The sequence below is a fragment of the Choristoneura fumiferana genome, chromosome 7 (genome assembly GCF_025370935.1).
Source record: "Choristoneura fumiferana chromosome 7, NRCan_CFum_1, whole genome shotgun sequence".
Taxonomy (NCBI): Eukaryota; Metazoa; Arthropoda; class Insecta; order Lepidoptera; family Tortricidae; genus Choristoneura; species Choristoneura fumiferana.
This window is the reverse complement of record NC_133478.1, coordinates 5,556,633-5,575,616: the sequence shown is the minus strand read 5'-3', so window position 1 is coordinate 5,575,616 and position 18,984 is coordinate 5,556,633. Positions and strand designations below refer to the sequence as shown.

At 37.7% G+C, this 18,984-nt stretch overlaps 2 protein-coding genes and 1 non-coding gene across 11 annotated transcripts in view; all 3 read left to right on the top strand.

Moving 5' to 3' along the window:
- mnb (minibrain) overlaps positions 1 to 5,105 on the top strand; it is a 169,196-nt gene extending 164,091 nt beyond the window's left edge. For 6 of the 9 annotated variants that reach the window (XM_074089926.1, XM_074089924.1, XM_074089923.1 and 3 more), the window contains one exon: positions 2,603 to 5,105. In XM_074089926.1, the coding sequence (XP_073946027.1) occupies positions 2,603 to 2,715 (113 nt within the window). In that variant the 3' untranslated portion in view covers positions 2,716 to 5,105. Of the gene's footprint in view, positions 1 to 429; positions 504 to 2,576 lie in introns of all 9 variants that reach the window. The other 3 variants (XR_012451553.1, XR_012451554.1, XM_074089927.1) reach the window with 3 other exon arrangements.
- A 2,278-nt stretch (positions 5,106 to 7,383) lies between these two features.
- On the top strand, positions 7,384 to 7,455 carry TRNAH-GUG (transfer RNA histidin (anticodon GUG)). The gene has a single exon. It is a non-coding gene; the product is annotated as a tRNA-His (tRNA).
- Positions 7,456 to 12,034: 4,579 nt separating this feature from the next.
- On the top strand, positions 12,035 to 13,054 carry LOC141429393 (uncharacterized). Its single transcript, XM_074089688.1, has one exon. The coding sequence runs from the start codon at positions 12,159 to 12,161 to the stop codon at positions 12,783 to 12,785; it is 627 nt and encodes a 208-aa protein (XP_073945789.1). The 5' UTR covers positions 12,035 to 12,158; the 3' UTR covers positions 12,786 to 13,054.
- The last annotated feature ends 5,930 nt before the right edge of the window (positions 13,055 to 18,984 follow it).

Here is an 18,984-nt window from a genome sequence, read left to right as displayed (position 1 = left end):
TACCTAAATAACGGTCGTTTCGTCGGCTAGCTCTCGTTCGTGTTCACGCAATATAGAAACACTTCTGATACATCAAATTGGTACTTTGTGATGTTTGAACTGGGGTTTGTTAAAAAAATAAGGTATCAGCAGCATTTGTATAAAGTATTCTACAAGCGTTAAAATTTTCATCTAGAGTTAAGAGCGGCCACAAACGTTTTTAACGGTGATAATGATAATAAAGGTTAAGTTGCTATACGTCTTATACACGTACTAAACTTTATCCTTCAAGTTGTAATACTAGAGATAAATGAACGGCAAAGTTGTGCACTTCAATAGAAGTCTTCTCGTATAATTGGAATCGTGGACACGAATGAAAGCTGCCTCGACTCCCATAAACTGTCCCCCTACTGTTGTAAATAATATCGATTGTCGATGTTCCGGTGGCAGATAGCTCGGACCCGCGATGACTAGAGCGGGCCGGCGGCATCTCTCGCCACTAGCCGCCCAGAGCCTAGAGCCAGGTCTGAATATTCATAACAGAATGTACCTACTATCTACCTACTTACCCAACCCTGTCGTGTTGACTACGGCTACGCATGGGATCGTTGCATGGCTTCATGAATCAATTTTGCTAGTAGCTAAGTACGGAGAAGAATGTTTATGTTGCTTCGTTTTGTCAAGGTGTCAGTCGCTGGCGAGGATGAACAGGTGCTATTGTAAGAATAATAAGTGATACTTTTTTTGTCCATCATGAGTTCTTTTGGCTTAACGATAAGTCAGTAGTGAAAATATATACAAAAGTACTCTAAAACTGTTTTATGTAACAGTTGAAAAAAGCTTTAGAATTGCAGAAACTTGGGAATGTTTTAGCCATATTACTACAGAAGCATCCCTTATTATTAGTTATTATTGTTCTCCTGTATGTGTTGCGATTTGTACCTGCAATCCCTTTAGTTTTTAACTTTAGTATGCCATAGTCAGATTCACAATTGCTGTTTCATTAAATTTAGGTTCCTAAACATAGGGTTCAGACTAGTGGACTACTTACGTGAGAGTGAGTTCTAAAACGAAGCGAGAGAAAATATTATGCAAGATAAACAAAATAAGCGTATGTAGGGTTCCGTAGTCAACCAGGAACCCTTATAGTTTCGCCATGTCTGTCCGTGTGGCTGTGTCTGTCCGCGGGTAAACTCAGAGACCGTTAGTAATAGAAAGCTGTAATTTGACATACATATCAGTCACGCCGACAAAGTGGTACAATAAAAAAAAGTTAAAAAAAGTTTTTTAGGGTAACCTCTCATAGATCTAAAGTGGGGGTGATTTTTTTTTCTAGACTAACCCTATATTGTGGGGTATCGTTAGATAGGTATTTTAAAACCATTGGGGGTTGCTAAGACCATTTTTCTATTCAGTGATCTGTTTGCGAAATATTCAACTTTAATTTGCAAATTTTCATTGAAATCGAGCGTCATTTCATTGAAAATTTACAAGGAAAAATACAAAAGTTATGTCACTGTCATTGTCAGTGTTTTAAGAGGAGATATATTTATGTAAAGCACCCTGAACCTGAATCAGTGATTCGTGATTTGATCATTTTGGTTTAGAACTCATTCTCAAAATCGTAATATTTTTAACCTGACTTTATCTGTGAATGCTCAAATTGACATCTCCATGCGATAATTAATTTTGTTCGGTCTTTATTGAGGCCCATTTGAGCGTTCACGGCTACCTGAAGCGAAATTGTCAACAGAAAAGTACATACGAGTATTCATCCAAAATTAGTTTAGCCCAGAAATTAAAGAAATAATTAGAGTTTTGCACAAATTAGTTTGAAATGGGCTTTAGCTGTACCTTTTATGTAGCGGAATTCGCCCTGAAAGCAAAAATAATCCAGGATGAATGAGTTTTTAATGCAATGCTTTAAACCCTTTAGATTTTATCGAAGTATAGTTACATGGTCCGTCCTGTTCACTAATTAATAACTTGTAGCCTAATTCCGGAAAAAATAAACGACAATAGTAATATTGCATTATTTATAATGCTAGACGTTGGCTTAAATAAGAGAGAACAGTGAATATGACGGTATTCCATGAAACTTGACCATATAAGACGAGTTCTACTCTCAAGTCTGCACATAAAAGGAGAAGTAGTCATGAGAGTCAGTTGTGAACCTTTTCAACGTCTATATACCATTAACGAAGCCAAGTTCACACAATTTAGAAGTGAGAAAGAACCAGTCGTGTAAAATTAAAATTTGATTAAGAGTTGATACACATTTGACGTGTCGAAACGCGCACTTTAATTACGCGCATATGTAAGAACTAAGACATCCGAATTCATTGTACATACACACATGTTCAAGTGCTTCTAATGTATGTAGAGCTATTCGGAACCTCTTGATTCCTGAAATACGTGTTTCCAAAGCGCGCTTTTTAAACGACCAATGTATACCAAGTCTTAAAGTTGCACCATCAAAGAATGTTATGTTTTCACCATTGAAAACGCTCGTGTGGTAACTTGATGACGTTAAAAAGGTTAACTGGTGTTGGGAATGTTCCCGCTCCACTCTAATGCGTGTTGTGAATGTCCAATAGGCATAACGTGAATGTATTGTGCGCAGTGGGAGGCGCCCGAATATGGGGCGGCGCGGAGCGCATGGAGGTGGAGGGCCGCCGCGACGACGAGCTGCTGCCCGTCTGCACGCTGCAGCACAGCCCCGTCGCCATCCACTAGTGCCGCGCGGTGCCAGCCACTAGCGCCGCGCAGTGCCCGACAGACGTTACCTACGTAGTTAAAAATAACACTAAGTGATTTTGTACTAGGATAATTGACCGGGACGCACGAACTGACGCGACCGGCGCTCGCGCTCGAACGAGGATCCTGATGGTTGTGTGTGCCGTGACTGCCGTGTGACTGTGCCGCGGGCGGCGCCGCCGACGCCGCTCGCTCGGTTAGTTAATTGCTCCAAGAAGAGACTTGCGGAATGATTACGCTGTATCTAGTGGGGAGTGCGCGAGGACGCGACGCGAGCCTGCGCGACCGCTTGGGACTGAATCCATATTTATAATTATATATTTTTATTTAATGCAATAAGTCTGATGATTGTAAAAAAATATAATTGTGACCCGTTACTTTGTAACATGTATTATTTGTAATTGCTTCAATCGACAGTACTTAGAGAATGTTCACGATGATCGGAGCACGATCGCCACCACCAAGGACAGATGCATCAAACGGCATGAAAGCTAGGTTTTTTTATTGTTACGCAATGCATATCATGAACGCAATATGGTAGAAAATAAATATTGTATATAAAATTTAGGAAACCGACTAATGGATACAGACTGCAACTTAAACTGGTTAATCTATAGTTTAGTTACGATCTAGTTAGGCTTTCATTCGATTTTAATTATCGCAAGCTTTATATTTTTAAAGTGTCGGCAACTGATGACTGAAATATAAAGGGCCAAGACTTTTTTTGTACCTAACCAATGCTGAAATAGATAATTTGACATGTATTTAATAATTTGTAATTTGGAACCCACGCCGCTTGCGCGCCGCTGCGCCGGCGCCGGGCGACGCCCTCGCATTTCAGAGTTGTTGTGTAAATGTCATTTCTAACTAAAATTGTGCTTGAAATGTTGACGACAGAGACATACAGGCTAATGTATCGAAGCTGATTTATTTTTGACCCATTTGAATATTCAGTATAACAGAGAGTAGTGTATAGGTAATTCTATAAAACACAAAATGTACTTGTAGGATACGATAATGTTGAATCATATATAAATTTTTTGGTATTTCAGATAGGAGTTAAAAAATTGAATTATGACTTGTTCAACCTTTTTGGATTTGAATCTACAATAGACTAACCTCATCGCAACAGACTGGTTGAAACTTTGTAACGGAGATATTTTGTATAGCGTACACTGAATCACTGCCTTATCGTGCCGGAACTTTATACGAATAAAGGCCCGCGGCCACGCCCGGCTCGCAGCTGTACCCTTATTTGTCACGAGGTTATTTTTGATGAATCTGTAATTGCATATTGAAAATTATTTGTACATATTGTGATATATCAGATCTGTAAATCAGCAGACGCTCCTCACCGGGCGGGTCAGGCCGCGGGCCGCATGCGCCGCGGGCTCGAGTTTAGCGACTTTATTATGAACTAAACTTGATTTAGGAAATTTTAAGTTCAATTTTATTTAGTTAATATGTTAAATCATCGACTGAACATTTGAAATAAAGCCGCTAAAACGAGACATGCAACTTGATGCAGATTTTTTCGTACTGCGTACGTTGCTGTGAATTTTTATAAAACTCCCACTCGAAAGTTTATTTTAATGTAAAGTTTGTGTGTAAAAGTGCAGCCGTTTCGTTCAGACATGAAGCATTAAAGTATTTTCTGACATTGTTTTGACACTGCGATGCTCTGTCTTATTTTGTAGTTGGTTTCCCTTTACATTGTAGATTTGAATCTATTTCTAATCTTGCTGTTTCGTATACAAACATTGAGGTAGTGTAATATTTACCATAATACTTTTCTGCTTCATGAGGTATAAGGATGATATAAATGAATATGTGAAATAGGTGTGACAGTATGTTAATTTTGATAATAGAAGAATATGCAACAAATTGTACGGCAGGTTTCCAATCATGAATTGACTTTATTTTATTTTTTCTTAAATAATGTGTTCGTCAATTTGACATCGTAGCAAACCTTATTGTCTGTGTAGTGTAAGTGAGGCGATTATGTTAATAAGCTTTATTTTGTTCCTTATAAGAATGTTATATTTATTTCTACCTCGATTGACAGTGGGAATCTGCCACTATTTTAAATAACATTTGGAGCTATGGGTCGAGTGCTAACATACAGACACCAATTAAATAGCTGTGACTTAATTTGCTCTCGAATGGCCCTAGATGTTTGCTTGAGTATGTTATATACCTATACTATTTATTTGTACTGTGACAGTATGAGTTGAAGCGAGGTGTGGAGTGTGCAAGGAGCCATGTTTATTTCCTATCGGATTGTCAGTTCCCAGGCACTGTAACAATAAAAGGATAGAGCTTTATGTCACTAAGTTTTGTATTTTAAATCAATAAACGATAGCAATGATTGTTATGTTTTATTTTACTGTACATCCTCTTTTTTACAAAGATGCATTTAACAAAAGAAAACATGTAGAGAACCTATGATAATTTGAGGCATAATCGAGGAATTATATAATAATGCATAAAAAATAAAACGTACATAGAAAGTGAATAATTATTTCCACTTTTGCCATTTCATTTCCTCGCAATCTAAATGAAAAGCAGTGTAAAACTCGAGCATTAAACCCATTTTCCCTTCGACGTGTCTATCGACCCTCGCCGTACCGGCTCGGGTGGCTATATGAACGTCTTGGGTAAAATGGCTCGTTTTATGCTCTTGTTGTACAATCTACTATTTCACTTCTCATGCTCGTAAAGTTTATGCTGGATGTAGGCGACATAAAATGACTTAATGCTCTTGTGCATAAAGTAAAGCCGAGTTTAGACTTGCAAGAAAAATTGTGCAAGTTGCATTACATTGCGAGGCCGTAGACAAACGAGTTTGTAGTGGGCAATCGAGGGCCGCAATGTAATGCAACTTGCACGATTTTTCTTGCAAGTCTAAACTCAGCTTAAGACCAAGGCAACCAGGTGTTAACAGCCGCAAACAAAAAAGTTTTTGTAGTATTAAGTATATTTTTTTTATAATTTTTTATTCGTATAAAACTAAAAATTAATCAAATACTTAAATTAAAAAAAAAAAATCCGTAAAACTAAATATTTGTAATTACATATACCTATTATAGCTTTCGCCCGCGAGGAATTTGGTTATCGCGCGCCGTTCCCTCCAGAACTGTGCATTTTTCCGGGATAAAAAGTAGCCTATGTCATTCTCTGGACCGTACATAAATTATCTCTATGCCAAAAATTACTTCGATCCGTCACTCCGTTTCGACGTGATGGGCAGACAAACATACAAACACACACTTTCGAATTTTTAATATTAGTATGGATTAGCAATTCACTGTATACCTTCTGCTTATAGTTTAAAGTACATATGCAGGTGGTAGGACCTTGTTGCAAGGTCTGCCCGGATTGCTACCACCATCTTGCTCGCTAATCTTACCGTGAAGCAGCAGTGCTTGCTCTGTTGTGTTTCGGCGTGGAGAGTAAGACAGCCGGTGAAATTACTGGCACTTGAGGTATCCCATCTTAGGCCTTTAGGTTGGCAACGCATCTGCAATCCCCCTGGTGTTGCAGGTGTCTATGGCCGGTGGTGATCTTTTACCATCAGGAGACCTACTTGCTCGTTTGCCATCCAGTAAAATAAAATAAAAAAATAAAAAAACAAATTCTTCGCAGATGAAGTCGCGGGCAACAGCTAGGGTAAGTAGACTAGTGCATAATTATTTTTTACTTTTTAGTTGTCTTTTTTGGCGGCGTTTTTTTAATGACGTTTTTAATTGCTTTCACCCTAGCTGTCATAGCAAGACATAGTATTTAGCCAATTGATATTTACACACTGATCGACCTTTTTACTAAGGTATAATTTATTTTTCTCAAAAATGTCCGTAAAAGTTGACATTATTTTTTACATATCAGAAGGTGAAGTGCATAGTTTATGGTCAGCGAAAAATTAAAAAGTTAAAAAGATTGCAGGCGCGCTAGCTCGACAATAATGAATTAGCGCGCCTGCAATCAGTCATATTTTTTTTTTAAGTTAAAAAGGCCATGGAAATGTTGGCACAAGTCGTATACAGCCAAGTCTAATGGCCGGTATCAGATATTTTGTTGGAACTCCGGACTTTTTCTATTGGGTCTGAAATAGCTTGTGGTGTTTTCGGTGGAAAAATACACCTGCAGTTTATTTTTATTGAAAACAGGCGGGAAAGCATAAGAAAAATATTGGAATAAAATTGAATTTTATAATATATTTTGAGAAAAAGTTTATTCTATTTCAGAATTATTTACTATTTTTGAGAAAAGCTTTATATTAGTCTCGGCTGGAATAGCAATTGCTGGCTTCGTATTAGTTAAACGGACTCGCAAGCTCGTCCGTTTGATACTCATACTCAGCCAGCAATTGCCTACTTCCAGGCCACGACAATAACCTACTAATAGTAATTAACCAGTAGGAAATTTATCTTATTATTGTGAAATGGGTTGGAACCAAAACTTTTTTGAAGACATAAAATGTCTGTCCGCATCGTACATCATAAACTACCTAACCTACATGAAACTATGAAGAAAATTATGTTTGGTCTTAGAAATAGAGTTGCAACTTGCGAGTTACGAGGATATAACGTTAAATAGTTGCTCCGTAAGGTATACTTAATTTCGCACTCACTTGCACTCGCTCCGATAGCCGTGATCGTCTAGTGGTTAGGACCCTACGTTGTGGCCGTAGTAACCCAGGTTCGAATCCTGGTCACGGCAGTGTAGATCACTGTTACGGCGGAGCTTTTTTTATTTTAATTAGCAGTTAATGAAAGCATTTAACACCACTGTTTAATTTTATAACTTGATACGTATTCACCGTATAATAAGATCACAGATTACTAATATGTAGCTAAATAAGATGGAGACAGTTTATGCGTCTACTATAAATTATTCTTGGTTGAAATGAATGTAGTAAATTTTAGAGGTACATATTTGAAAAGTAAATCCGAAGCATACGTTTTTCAAAGAAATAATGGTCTAAATATACTATTTTAATAAAATAATGCAAAATTTTCAATATATGGCGTTCAGCGCCATCTATGCGATATCTCTGAAATGTGATACGATGTCAGGATCCGGCGGATCCGGTGTTATTAGTTACTCGGTAGTCAGCTACATGGTTTGTCATAATGTGCGCCTAGATGTCGCTACCCGTCTTTGTTTTGGTCGACCACGCACGGCAGCTGTTCGCTATCATAGAAATTCGTGAGAGAAAAGGAGTGGTGATTAGGTTGTCTTTGCCTAAAATATGGTTTTTTATATAGTTCTAGGACTCGTAGGGACTTGTGCTCGTGAAATGTGCGAGATATAGTGGTGCCGCGTGTGATATACTGTTGATAAAGTCCAAAAACACGGATAAATGGTGTAATTATCAATGTAAACGTTGGTTATGACGTTTACTACGTAGCGGGTTGTGTTTGTGTGAGTGGATTCGACAGGTCGTGACAGCATTGCCGTTGCGTTGGAGCGAATCTTAACGGGATACTATGCGAGCGTTGCGCGTAAGTTAAATGATTTTGTTTTATCCCAGTTCAACCTAACCTAGCGGAATCATGCCTCCATGAGTATAGCTGCTACACAGGGTCCCGTGTAGCATTGTTTGACCTCGATACGCGGCGTGCCATTCGTTATTTCCTTTTGAAAGGCAATTTCTCGTAGTCTTTGTTAGCAATTTTTTTGCCAGCTTTTCGCGACCGTTTGTTCTTACTCGCGAATATTTTGCCGGTTAGAGTTTTAGCTTGGGTAATTTAAAGATGCGATTGAAGAATTTGATAAACGAATGCAATTTAAAAGCAGTTAAAAGTAGTTGATCTACTTTAGGTAGGTACCTATATTATTATTAAAATAATTAAGCTCAAATTAACTTGGTACTTATTTAGAAAAGTACCTATTAATTGTTATTGTTTATAGATACCCTTCTTAACTTATTTGTTTATGTTCGCTTAATAAATTGGATTTAACTAAGCACATGTTTTTAAACTGTAACTTCGATCAAGGTAGGTAGTTTCACAATGCATTAGTTATATTTTCGTTTACCAGATGTCGTAACTGGATCAGGTTTAGAAATTAAGTAAAACATGACGAAGGAGGTCTTGGCGCATTTAATTTATTAAATACACTTGTTAATACTTTAGACTTAAAAATAATGTATATTTATCATTTATTTATTTATATATCTTACACACTTTTATTTATTTTCGTATACGATGGTAAATCAGTATTTCTTTCAGAAATACTTATAGAACAATAACGCCATCTGTGTTTTAAAGTCCTTATTAAATTAATTTAGTGGGTTGGAAAATCATGTCCACAATCGTTATTATCTTTATTGCCTAGAAAAAATTCCATTCGCTTTTTTTCCCAATTAGGCAATTATGCTTATTTACCTACTGAAGCAGAAAAGGGTTTTTCCCAATTAGAATCGACCCAGAAACATAGGTAGGTTTAGTTAGATTATGTTAAGTTTGCATGGGCCCGAAGGGTCAAATCTACACAAAAGTAGGAGCGTGTTATTGTTGACACTGATTGGTAAAAACCGTTAAGTACTGTAAAAATAAGCATAAGTAAAAAAGCATTTGGGAAAAAACGCGAATGGAAAATAAATAGGGTAATGATCTAACCAGTCCATTGCACCGCCAAAGAGCGCTTTATTTCGCAGTGCAATGAATAAAATTAAAGGAATTGTAATATTTCGTCTAAAAAAATTTATAACAAAAAATTTCATCGACTACAAAAACCCATGAAAATAATTTTTTACCAGTCTGAACTGAAGTCGGTCGGTGCCTCAGCACGAGCCAGCAGGAGTGGACCTATCTCACCTACCTACGCACTATATATTGGGCTTCAATCACTCCTGCTGGCTCGTGCTGAGGCACCGACCGACTTCAGACTGGTAGAAAATTATTTTCGTGGTTTTTTGTATGCATGCATGGGTTTTTTGGTTTAATTTTTTGTTATAAAGAGAATATAACCACTACGTTTTAAGAAGCGGGATTTCCATACACTAGCGAATGGAATCGAGTTTGCATGGCAATTGGCAAACCATTACCAACATGTACGCCAAAGATTCGTCAAACGTCAAAGAACAATAATACCAACATAACAGCTTAAAATAGTGTAGCATGCTTAAAGCTTGCGTTTTTTTACCGATATCGATAAAAGGTGAGGGTTGAAAATTATGTAATCATGTAATTTTCCCACTAGTTTGACCCACTGTCTGCATCTGAAAACATTTTATCGTTAAAACAGAGGTATATATATATATTATATTTACGGTTAAAGTCTTATATAATCACTAAACTCAAATAAAGTTGAGATAATTTATATAGGGTGTGTGTGTCTTGTCTACCCATGATCATGCATGATACATGCAACTGCGTCGAAAAACCGGAAGCTTGAAAGTACCAATGACTATGGCCATATTGCATTCAAGTTGTCACAAAACTCTGCTTCTTTCTTCTTTTTCTTAAGTAATTATTTGCAGTGATAAACAAATAAGCCTGCAGTTATAGAACAGTGCAGTTATAGTTATAGAACATCCCTAGTAGACAATGATAAGGATATGAAATATCTATTTTCCTTTGTTTATTTAGCTTGCTGCTCCAAAATATGGCTAAAACTATTTAAGGCAATACTTACCGGTTCTCAACCAAGGGAAATTTAGGCATAAAATCCTTTTTTTCGTGATTATGTCGACTGGTTCGATTTCCACAAATTTCACATGTTATAAACCGTCTTTTCGGTGCCATTTTCACAAAATATGTTTACGTCAGTCACGTGTCACTTCTTTAGAAAACAATTAAGACTAAGTTAAATAGAAATCTAAAGAAAATAACAGAAATTAACGAAGAAATTATGCGAGCGGTAATCACAAACTAAGCAACATGGCTGGTATGACACTCATGACAGTTGACTTGACAGTGTACTGACGTTTTAGTTTAGTATTATGGTACTGGTTTGCCATGCAAAAACCATACAAAAGTTTTTTGTTCCTATTATTTTTATATGCCTGGAAGAGATCGTTCTTAAGCGATAAGGCCGCCTATTGCTCACCTTGTAATTTTTTTTTCTCTGTGTATCTGTTTTCTGTATCGCTTACTATGTCTGGTGTACAATAAAGAGTCTTTGTATTGTATTGTATTGTATAGTTGCGCGAGTCTGCGCCATGGTCAAAACCACTTAATCGGAAATTTAAAATCCTAGAACTCAAGTGACGTCGCCTGTCACGAACTACATGCTTCTTCGTTCAGTTTGAACTAATGTTGTTCAGTTTGACGAGTACGATCTATGTTTTAATTATATGCCCGTGTAACAAACAGGCCACACCCGGACCCGGTGTACATGCATGCTTCATGATCGTGAAATTGTAATAGGAAGACCTATTTTAGCTATTATCTTAAGGAATAATTGAAGTCAATATCTCGATTGTTTCCTTGATATAAGCATAACAATAGAGTTAAAGTAAATACCTGTTGTTTTTATAACATTATTTAATACAATTAATTGAAATGGTTACCTAATGATGCGCCGACAATTTTTACGCAGATTATTGATTGGCAGACCACGTTTCGCCGAGTAACGGTACGCCGATGAATTTGTACGCAGATTTATTGTTTCGGAGACTAACGTTTCGTAACTCAACCTTTAGTAGACTATTCAGTTGGCTTGTGAGTCAATAAGCCGAACAACTATTACTATTTTCAACGTATGCTCGAACAACTTTTCGCTTTCGAATTTGTGTTTATTTTATATTGAAGTCAAAACAAACTAAGTCGCGAAGTTCGGTTCTGGTACTCGCCGGCCGCTGCCGCGGCACGCTCGCTTCGCTCACTCGGCTAATGCGTTGTTGGTCAAAATTCTACCTAACACTCCTCCTCGCTAACGCTCCTCGTCGCACCTAACCACACATTTTGATGTCATGCGATAAATCTGCTTATCGTGTTTCGGCGAACAGTTGTTTGATCAACTGAAACAATTACGAAACAGGCAATCGACTAAAAGTAAATCTGCATATCGCTATTCCTCCTACCGGCTACTCGACGAAACGAATAATAGGCGTAATGAAATTACACCAAACGTTGCTCGGCCAAAAGAAAAATCTGCCAATAGTTGTCTGCGAAACGAAAATCTGCGTAATTAAACTCGGCGAAACGACAGGTTAAGGTTACCCATTGAAATACCTAAATTATTGATGGTTGCGTATACAACCTCTGGAATCTCAGCAGAGATTTTTATGTCATTTAATTAACCAGCTTAAAAAAACGATTTGTTGCGCAAAAAAAAAAACAATGTGACACTGACACATCACATCCGGCAACTTGTGGCGACAAATTTTTTCAAAATTCAAAATTTCCCGTCTTCAGAATAAACGCGTTAGTATCCTAAGTAATGTCTCAAGGTTATTCAAGAGTGTGGCAACAATGTCCTCGCTGAAGGTAAAGACTTCATTGAAACGGGCTCGGGAGCCCAGCAACAGCGGTACCCGAGCTCTGGAAAGTCTTCCAGATATTGCTGTAGCAGCCATCGTCTCCTCTAAAAAGCAGAAGGACGTCGGCGAATTCATCTCCTTCCTCCTCAAATCCTTGGAGAGAAACTCCCACTGGCTCAACAGTATAGTCGGACGACAAGCGAACTTCAGATGCGCACTCTTGGTCGGATCCGGCCCCAATCGCTTCCAAATCCAAGAAATTATATATCCCTCCGACGGCAAAGACATAAAACTTCAAGTAGAACTCAAAGAATCCGAAGATCATGACAAAATTGCTATAGCAGCTCTGCTGAAACTTACTAATTTGGAAATGAATCATTTAATTGAGTACACCAAGACACGTTTATACGACAATAGCCAATTGAGAGAAGATTTACTCGATGGTAAAGCCTTGGGCATCGATTTTGCGTTCCTAAGACCGATTTCAGATAAACAATACCGCATTATGGATAGAATTGTCATTGGTTCCTCTTTGAAATGCGTGCTGCCTCTGAAGAAAAAGCGCGACGAGCGATCTCCGTCGAGAACGCCCGTAAAGAGGGCCAAGCGAGTGGCTTAGGAGTTCTCACGAACAATTCATAATCCCGGACAAAATAAAATAGAATGGTCAGCACAGCAGTTCCGGCGCGCAGCGGTGTGTCATTGCGTAATGGCATCAATTTGGTGCCTCTGAAACTCGAATCCTGCACTAAATTATACTCATTTTTGCGATGATCGCTTCCGATTACCTGTGATGGCTCACATTTGCGGCGAACACAAATTCAAGTACCTAACGAGCGCATATCCGCATGTACTCGCGTTCTTTATAATAAAGCGTTGGTAAATAGTGTTTGTGTCATTGTAGGCGTGAGTAGTTAGTGTGAGTAGTTTGGGTAATGAACGGGGACAGTTGCCGCTGGCGACGGGTCGTTTTTCATCTGCCAGCGCGCGGCGACGGCCGAGATCGATATCTTGGGAATCAGGGCAGCCGTGCGCCAACTTACACCCACAAATCCTTCCTCCAGAACTTATTACAATAGCACTCCGCGCCCCTCTGGAAACAAACTATAGTTTTTCGTCGGATGCCTCGGTTGCGGTGTTTGAGAAAGTTTCCAATGCTTATCGGTTGGCATAAATCAATTTGAACCTTGGCAGGGCCGAGTGTAAGTCGGGTCGATCCTGAGCCCTTTTTCTAACTTGCAACCCACCGCTCGGATTAAGGGAATGCTGACCGTTGCGTAATTGGCGTAATATGTGATTTATTGGTTCTGAGAATTTGTGTGTACGGAATATTAAGCCTCTCTATTACGGATGTCTTCGAACTAGATACATAAATCACCCGAAACGGTAAACATCGGGCTTTTGAGAGACCTTTTCTTAACAAAAAGACAGCTTAAATAGTACGTACAAATTTTATTTGAATGGAATTTATATAATCCATGATAATTCTATGCACAATTCAATGAGACATTGTTGGCTAAAGTTTGCCGTCGTGTTATAGTATAGGTACATACATTAAAAGGAACCGATTGTGTTCATGTAACTTTGTAGAAGAACATTACTCGATAAATTCAAGACCTTCTTATAAGAAATGGTTATTTTACCATTTCCTACGAAAAGGTTCTTGAATAGGACTCGCAGGATTTCTTCGTACGTATACGTATAGCTGTCGTTAAGAAGTAGGTACCTACGTAAGAAAGAACAACCATCAGTCTTATGTTTAAAAGTAAGCACCTTTTGCTTATTTTATTTATAGTAAAATACATAAAGTTCACTGTGAAAGGGAAATACATTGTTGTTCGCTCAACAATACAAAGTCTTAATTATTTAACTGATATCCTCAGACACACCAGATCAGCTGTTTCTTTAATTGTATTTACAAAAAGGTGTCTTAAAAAATCTTATTCCATGATAAGTCAGTGTAATTCTACTTGATCTCTAGTTCAACACTCGAAATTTGTTTTTACAAGTTATCAGTTGCGCTTCGCAGAAGAAAATCATAAACTGACATGAAAATAGTCGGTATTAAATTACCTAAATAATACGAAAACTCGCTAAGAATTTAATTGGCGTATGTTTCATTTGTAACTTTTAGATGGCACGGTAAAAAGGGATTAAAATAACGCAACCCGGTTTAAAGTATAGTGTATTTTTTTTACTATTTTCCTCATTTATACTGGACAAGATCTGTATACTAAAAAGTTAACGTTCACGATACTTTGATAGGTTATTCGTTGGACAGCTTAAGACTCGAAGGTACACCGCCAAGAAATAGGACACCGTTAACTTGGTGACCGAAGATGTGATTGGAAGAATTTGAAATTGTGCAAAATACGTAAAAATCATTCGGAAATGTTCAGTGTGTTCAGATAACGATTATACAAGGTACCGATGATGCTGGCAGTCTTCCCTCTGAATAGCTTAGCTAATTCTTTGTCCGAGGTAGCTGCCAGCTCTTCGGTCCCCGTGACGTCTACTGAGTTCTTAGTTATCTCATTCATTGTCACCTGACTTGACTTAACTGACCACAGGTGCCACCGACGCACATGTGCGTTCAAAATGTATGAATAATTTTGACAGCGGCACTGGGGGGGGGGGGAAGTTCCAAAAACGCATATTTGATCAGATTAGGAGTCATTGGCAGTAAACCAAAAAAAGTTGAAGTTGATCTTTAACAAGAAACCATCTCGAAAATACAAACTGAGACATGGATGCACAGAAAAACCAGAAAAAGAGACCTGCGCTGGGAATCGAACCCAGGTCCTCAGCATTCCGTGCTGCGTGCCATACCCCAACACTACCACTGGACAGGAGTACAGACACGAATTTCTCCTATGCACACATATCCCAGGTTGCTTTTTTCTACTACGCTACTTAAGCAGCAGCACTTTTTTTTTATTCGAGTGGGGCAAACGAGCAAGTGGGTCTCCTGATGGTAAGAGATCATCACCGCCCATAAACATCTGCAACACGAGGGGTATTGCAGATGCGTTGCCAACCTAGAGGCCTAAGATGGGATACCTCAAGTGCCAGTAATTTCACCGGCTGTCTTACTCTCCACGCCGAAACAACAGAGCAAGCACTGCTGCTTCACGGCAGGATTAGCGAGCAAGATGGTGGTAGCAATCCGGGCGGACCTTGCACAAAGTCCTACCACCTGCAAAAAAAAACCAAAAAAAACAAAAGTAACAAATTTGGACTTGAAATAAAAAATACAAAAAGACTCCAAATAACCAATCATAAGAAACCATCTGCTTTGAAAAATCAAATTCGAACCACAATTGTCGAAGGAATCGGTAATCATAAAAATAGATACAGACAAAAGTAAAACCTAACTCTTTCACTAAATTGATGGAAAAAGAATAAGTGTCACCATCTTAGAGCATCATAAACAGATATCCTAGATCTCTAGGAACGTTACTGAACCGCTTGTGCCGCGAATCCCCGGGGAGCGATCCGTTGAGCTAACACTTGCACTCGCCGCTGCTGTACTTATACTAAAACCGTCTCGTGTGATACATCTTCTTGGGGAATTTTATTGTGCTGCTTTTGAGAAACTAGGTACGTCGGAGAGCTGCCGTTATGAATCAGAATGCGAAGAATGCTTGCTTTAGTTTTAACCGTTGAAAACCTATCATCATCAATTTTAGTTCTACGTACACAGTGTCTTTTTGTCCAGTGATGTAAGAACTAAGAGAAATACAAACGGGTCGGTCATCTTAGTGTTTTTTAACCCCAGACGAAAAAAGAGGGGTGTTATAAGTTTGACCGCTATGTGTTGTTTAAACGGGTGGACCAATTTGAATGCGTTTTTTTATTTGAAACCAGGTTTTCTAGCAATGGTTCTTACGACATGTTTTATCAAAATCTGTTCAGCCGTTTTTGAGATATTGAACTTTGAAGTGACAATGTCGGGGGTTTTCCAAATTTTAGTTGTTTTTTTTTTGGTTAGATTATATATACTCGCAATGTAATAACTAAGAAGGGTGTTCTAAGTTAGACGTCAGTCTGTCTGTCTATGGCATCGTAGCTCTCCAATTGATGGACCGCTATATATAATAATTATTATCATTCGTAGATGGACCGGTTTCAATGCAGTTTTTTACGTGAAAGCGAGCTTCTTTGCGGCGGTTCTTCCTTAGCTCTGTTTCTTTAAAATCGATGCAGCTGTTTTTGAACTCATCATTGATTGACGGACTATTTATAAATGATCACGTAAGTTTCATTTGAAAGATATTCAATTTCCATCATCTAACAATAAGTTGAGAAGTTATTTTGAAAACTACAATAAAAAAACGCAATTTTTTTGAGCGACTTCAACGACCCGTAAAATTTAAACTGAAATCGTTGTTTAAGTAACGATTTTTTTACTTTAACTTTTCACAGCCAACCTGTACTTAACCGGTGTCGTAAAGCAGAAAGATATGCCTACTTGTTCCTGTTTCACACTAGCAAGTATTTAATAAAAAAAACTTGAAAATTCTGCAGCTGAAGTCCGCTAACTCGAATTCCCGTAGCGTAGCCCGGGATTCTGACCAGCGGCCAGATTTAATTTACATCCGCGATTCTGTCCCGGAATTCTCGCTTGAAATTTCAGCTATTTCCATTTTTCCCGGTGAACTGTCTCGGGGCCTGCTATTTTATGCTGCGATAGGAATGGGGACAAAGAGTCATTTCTGTCAGTATTTAAAGGCGTGGTTTAATGGCAATGAGTTTATATGGATGACATTATTGTTAGGTTCAAGAATCAGGAGTTTCTGCGGCACTAGATAAGGCTACCTAGTGTAAAATATAGCCGGGTCGTTATTCTTATAACTAATAGCTTCACTTGTAACTACATATATACTTGTCAAAATAAAATAACGACCACTTGAGTTTTACCTAGTGCTGTCACTGCCACCTCAGATATATTTTTTTACCCTGACGCTATGCGAAATTACCCTTTATTATTTTTTACCCTAAATTTTTTTGAAATAAAAACAAAGCAAATAAATGCGATTTATTAATAAACTAATAACTTAACTACTACACCGTTTCGAAACATTCTTAGAATGAATCCATAATAGCCTTGGCTTCTATTTCGTCTGCAGTATTTTTTTCTTGAAATCGTACATTTTATTCGAATTTTTTAACCTAAAAATACCCTTAGTTGGGGACACTGGGTCAAAAATAGGTTTACGATTTTGGTTGTGTGTAATCGGGTACCTATAACATTGAAAGTGAGTGAGATATAATATAATCTCGAACAGCAACAAAAAATCACTTGCCTTTATAAAATCTGAGACAGACAAACGATAGCGCGATGAAGAAATGCGCTCCGAAGTTTAAGTGCCATCTAGCGGCAAGTAAATTAATTAAACTATACTTAACAATTTGAATACACATTTAAATGAACGAGAAGTATTTGTGTTGTGTTATACTGTACAACTTTTTTTGCAAGAAATAAAGTATATTTAGATCTGAGAAGGAAAATAAACAGTATTTTAGAAAAATGAACAGTATTTTCTTCATTTCATGTTTTAAAGACAAATTTTTGGGTGCTTCTCTCACAACTTATCAATTTAGTATCATTTTTAATAGCCTCGTAGATCTCGTCAGAATCAAAACTAAACCTAAGATAAATAAACAGATTCGTTCTAAAACACGGCTATTGTGAATATGCGGCACTGACTTAGTGTGATGCTGAAAACAGTATTTTGCATACTTTATATTTAGTTCAACAGTAAAAGTATAATTTAGTGAAAAACAGTATAATACTGTTTTTTAACAGTATATTTGGTAACCCTATGTAGGTATTAATAACATCATTTTTTATACATTATATTTATTAGTAAGTATTTTCGTTTTACCAATGAAACTGACGTGGCCCCTGTTTTCTATTGGGTAGTAACTGTATTTATCAATGTTACGGAATCTTTGAACTTGAATTGCTGGCAATTATCCGTAGTTCTGATGACAATACTATCCCAAGGGACCTGGAGCTGAGTTGATGATGGAGTCGGAAGATAGACATTATAACTGAAGAAGTCTCGAATGAGTCTACAAAGGATACTCGTAAAATTAGCTGTTATTTTGTACGGAAACATTTAGTCACAGGCGTGATCTATCCCGTCGATAAAAGTTGAAATTTATTTTATTTACGTGTAGGTACATCATAATAGTTATTCCGAAAATCTCTTAAAGTACCTGAATGAAGAAATCTAATAACATTTTTTGTGAGCCAATTCAGAATGTAAGCTTTAATATTCAACCAAACTCGGCAGTTTTAACAAAAGTTCCCGAACTTATAAAAGCGATGAAGAATGTACGAAATCGTGAAACGCGGCCGTAACAATTTTATAAGAACAAATAAATGCATCGCGAACATAAAGAACCTTCATAAAACGAAACTGTTTTTAGGGTTAAATTTTTATTTTAAACATAGAAAGGGATTTTGATGGCCCACCCACGTCGCGGGAAGTGGTAGGGCGTTATCTTTAGATTTAGAGCAGAGTTGCAATAACCGTGGTGATTTAGCTGTCATCTCGCGAGCTACGGCTGTGGCCCTGATTTACTTGTGACATTTACATAAATTACTGATGCTCACGTGTAGCATATAAATCCAGCTAAATCATTTGTGGTAATTTCGAAAATAATTTCTTTATTTCAGTTAAATTGCGCTCTGTTAGGTCAAAAATAAGTTCAAAGGCATTGCAGCGATGCTAAAATCCTTTTTCTATTTCTATACCAAACACATACGAGAGGGGCTTACGAGTAATACTTAAGTTTTTACCCATATC

Bases quoted from the DNA above. Each gene is read 5' to 3' on its own strand.
- LOC141429393 (XM_074089688.1), top strand. From the start codon at position 12,159: ATGTCCTCGCTGAAGGTAAAGACTTCATTGAAACGGGCTCGGGAGCCC.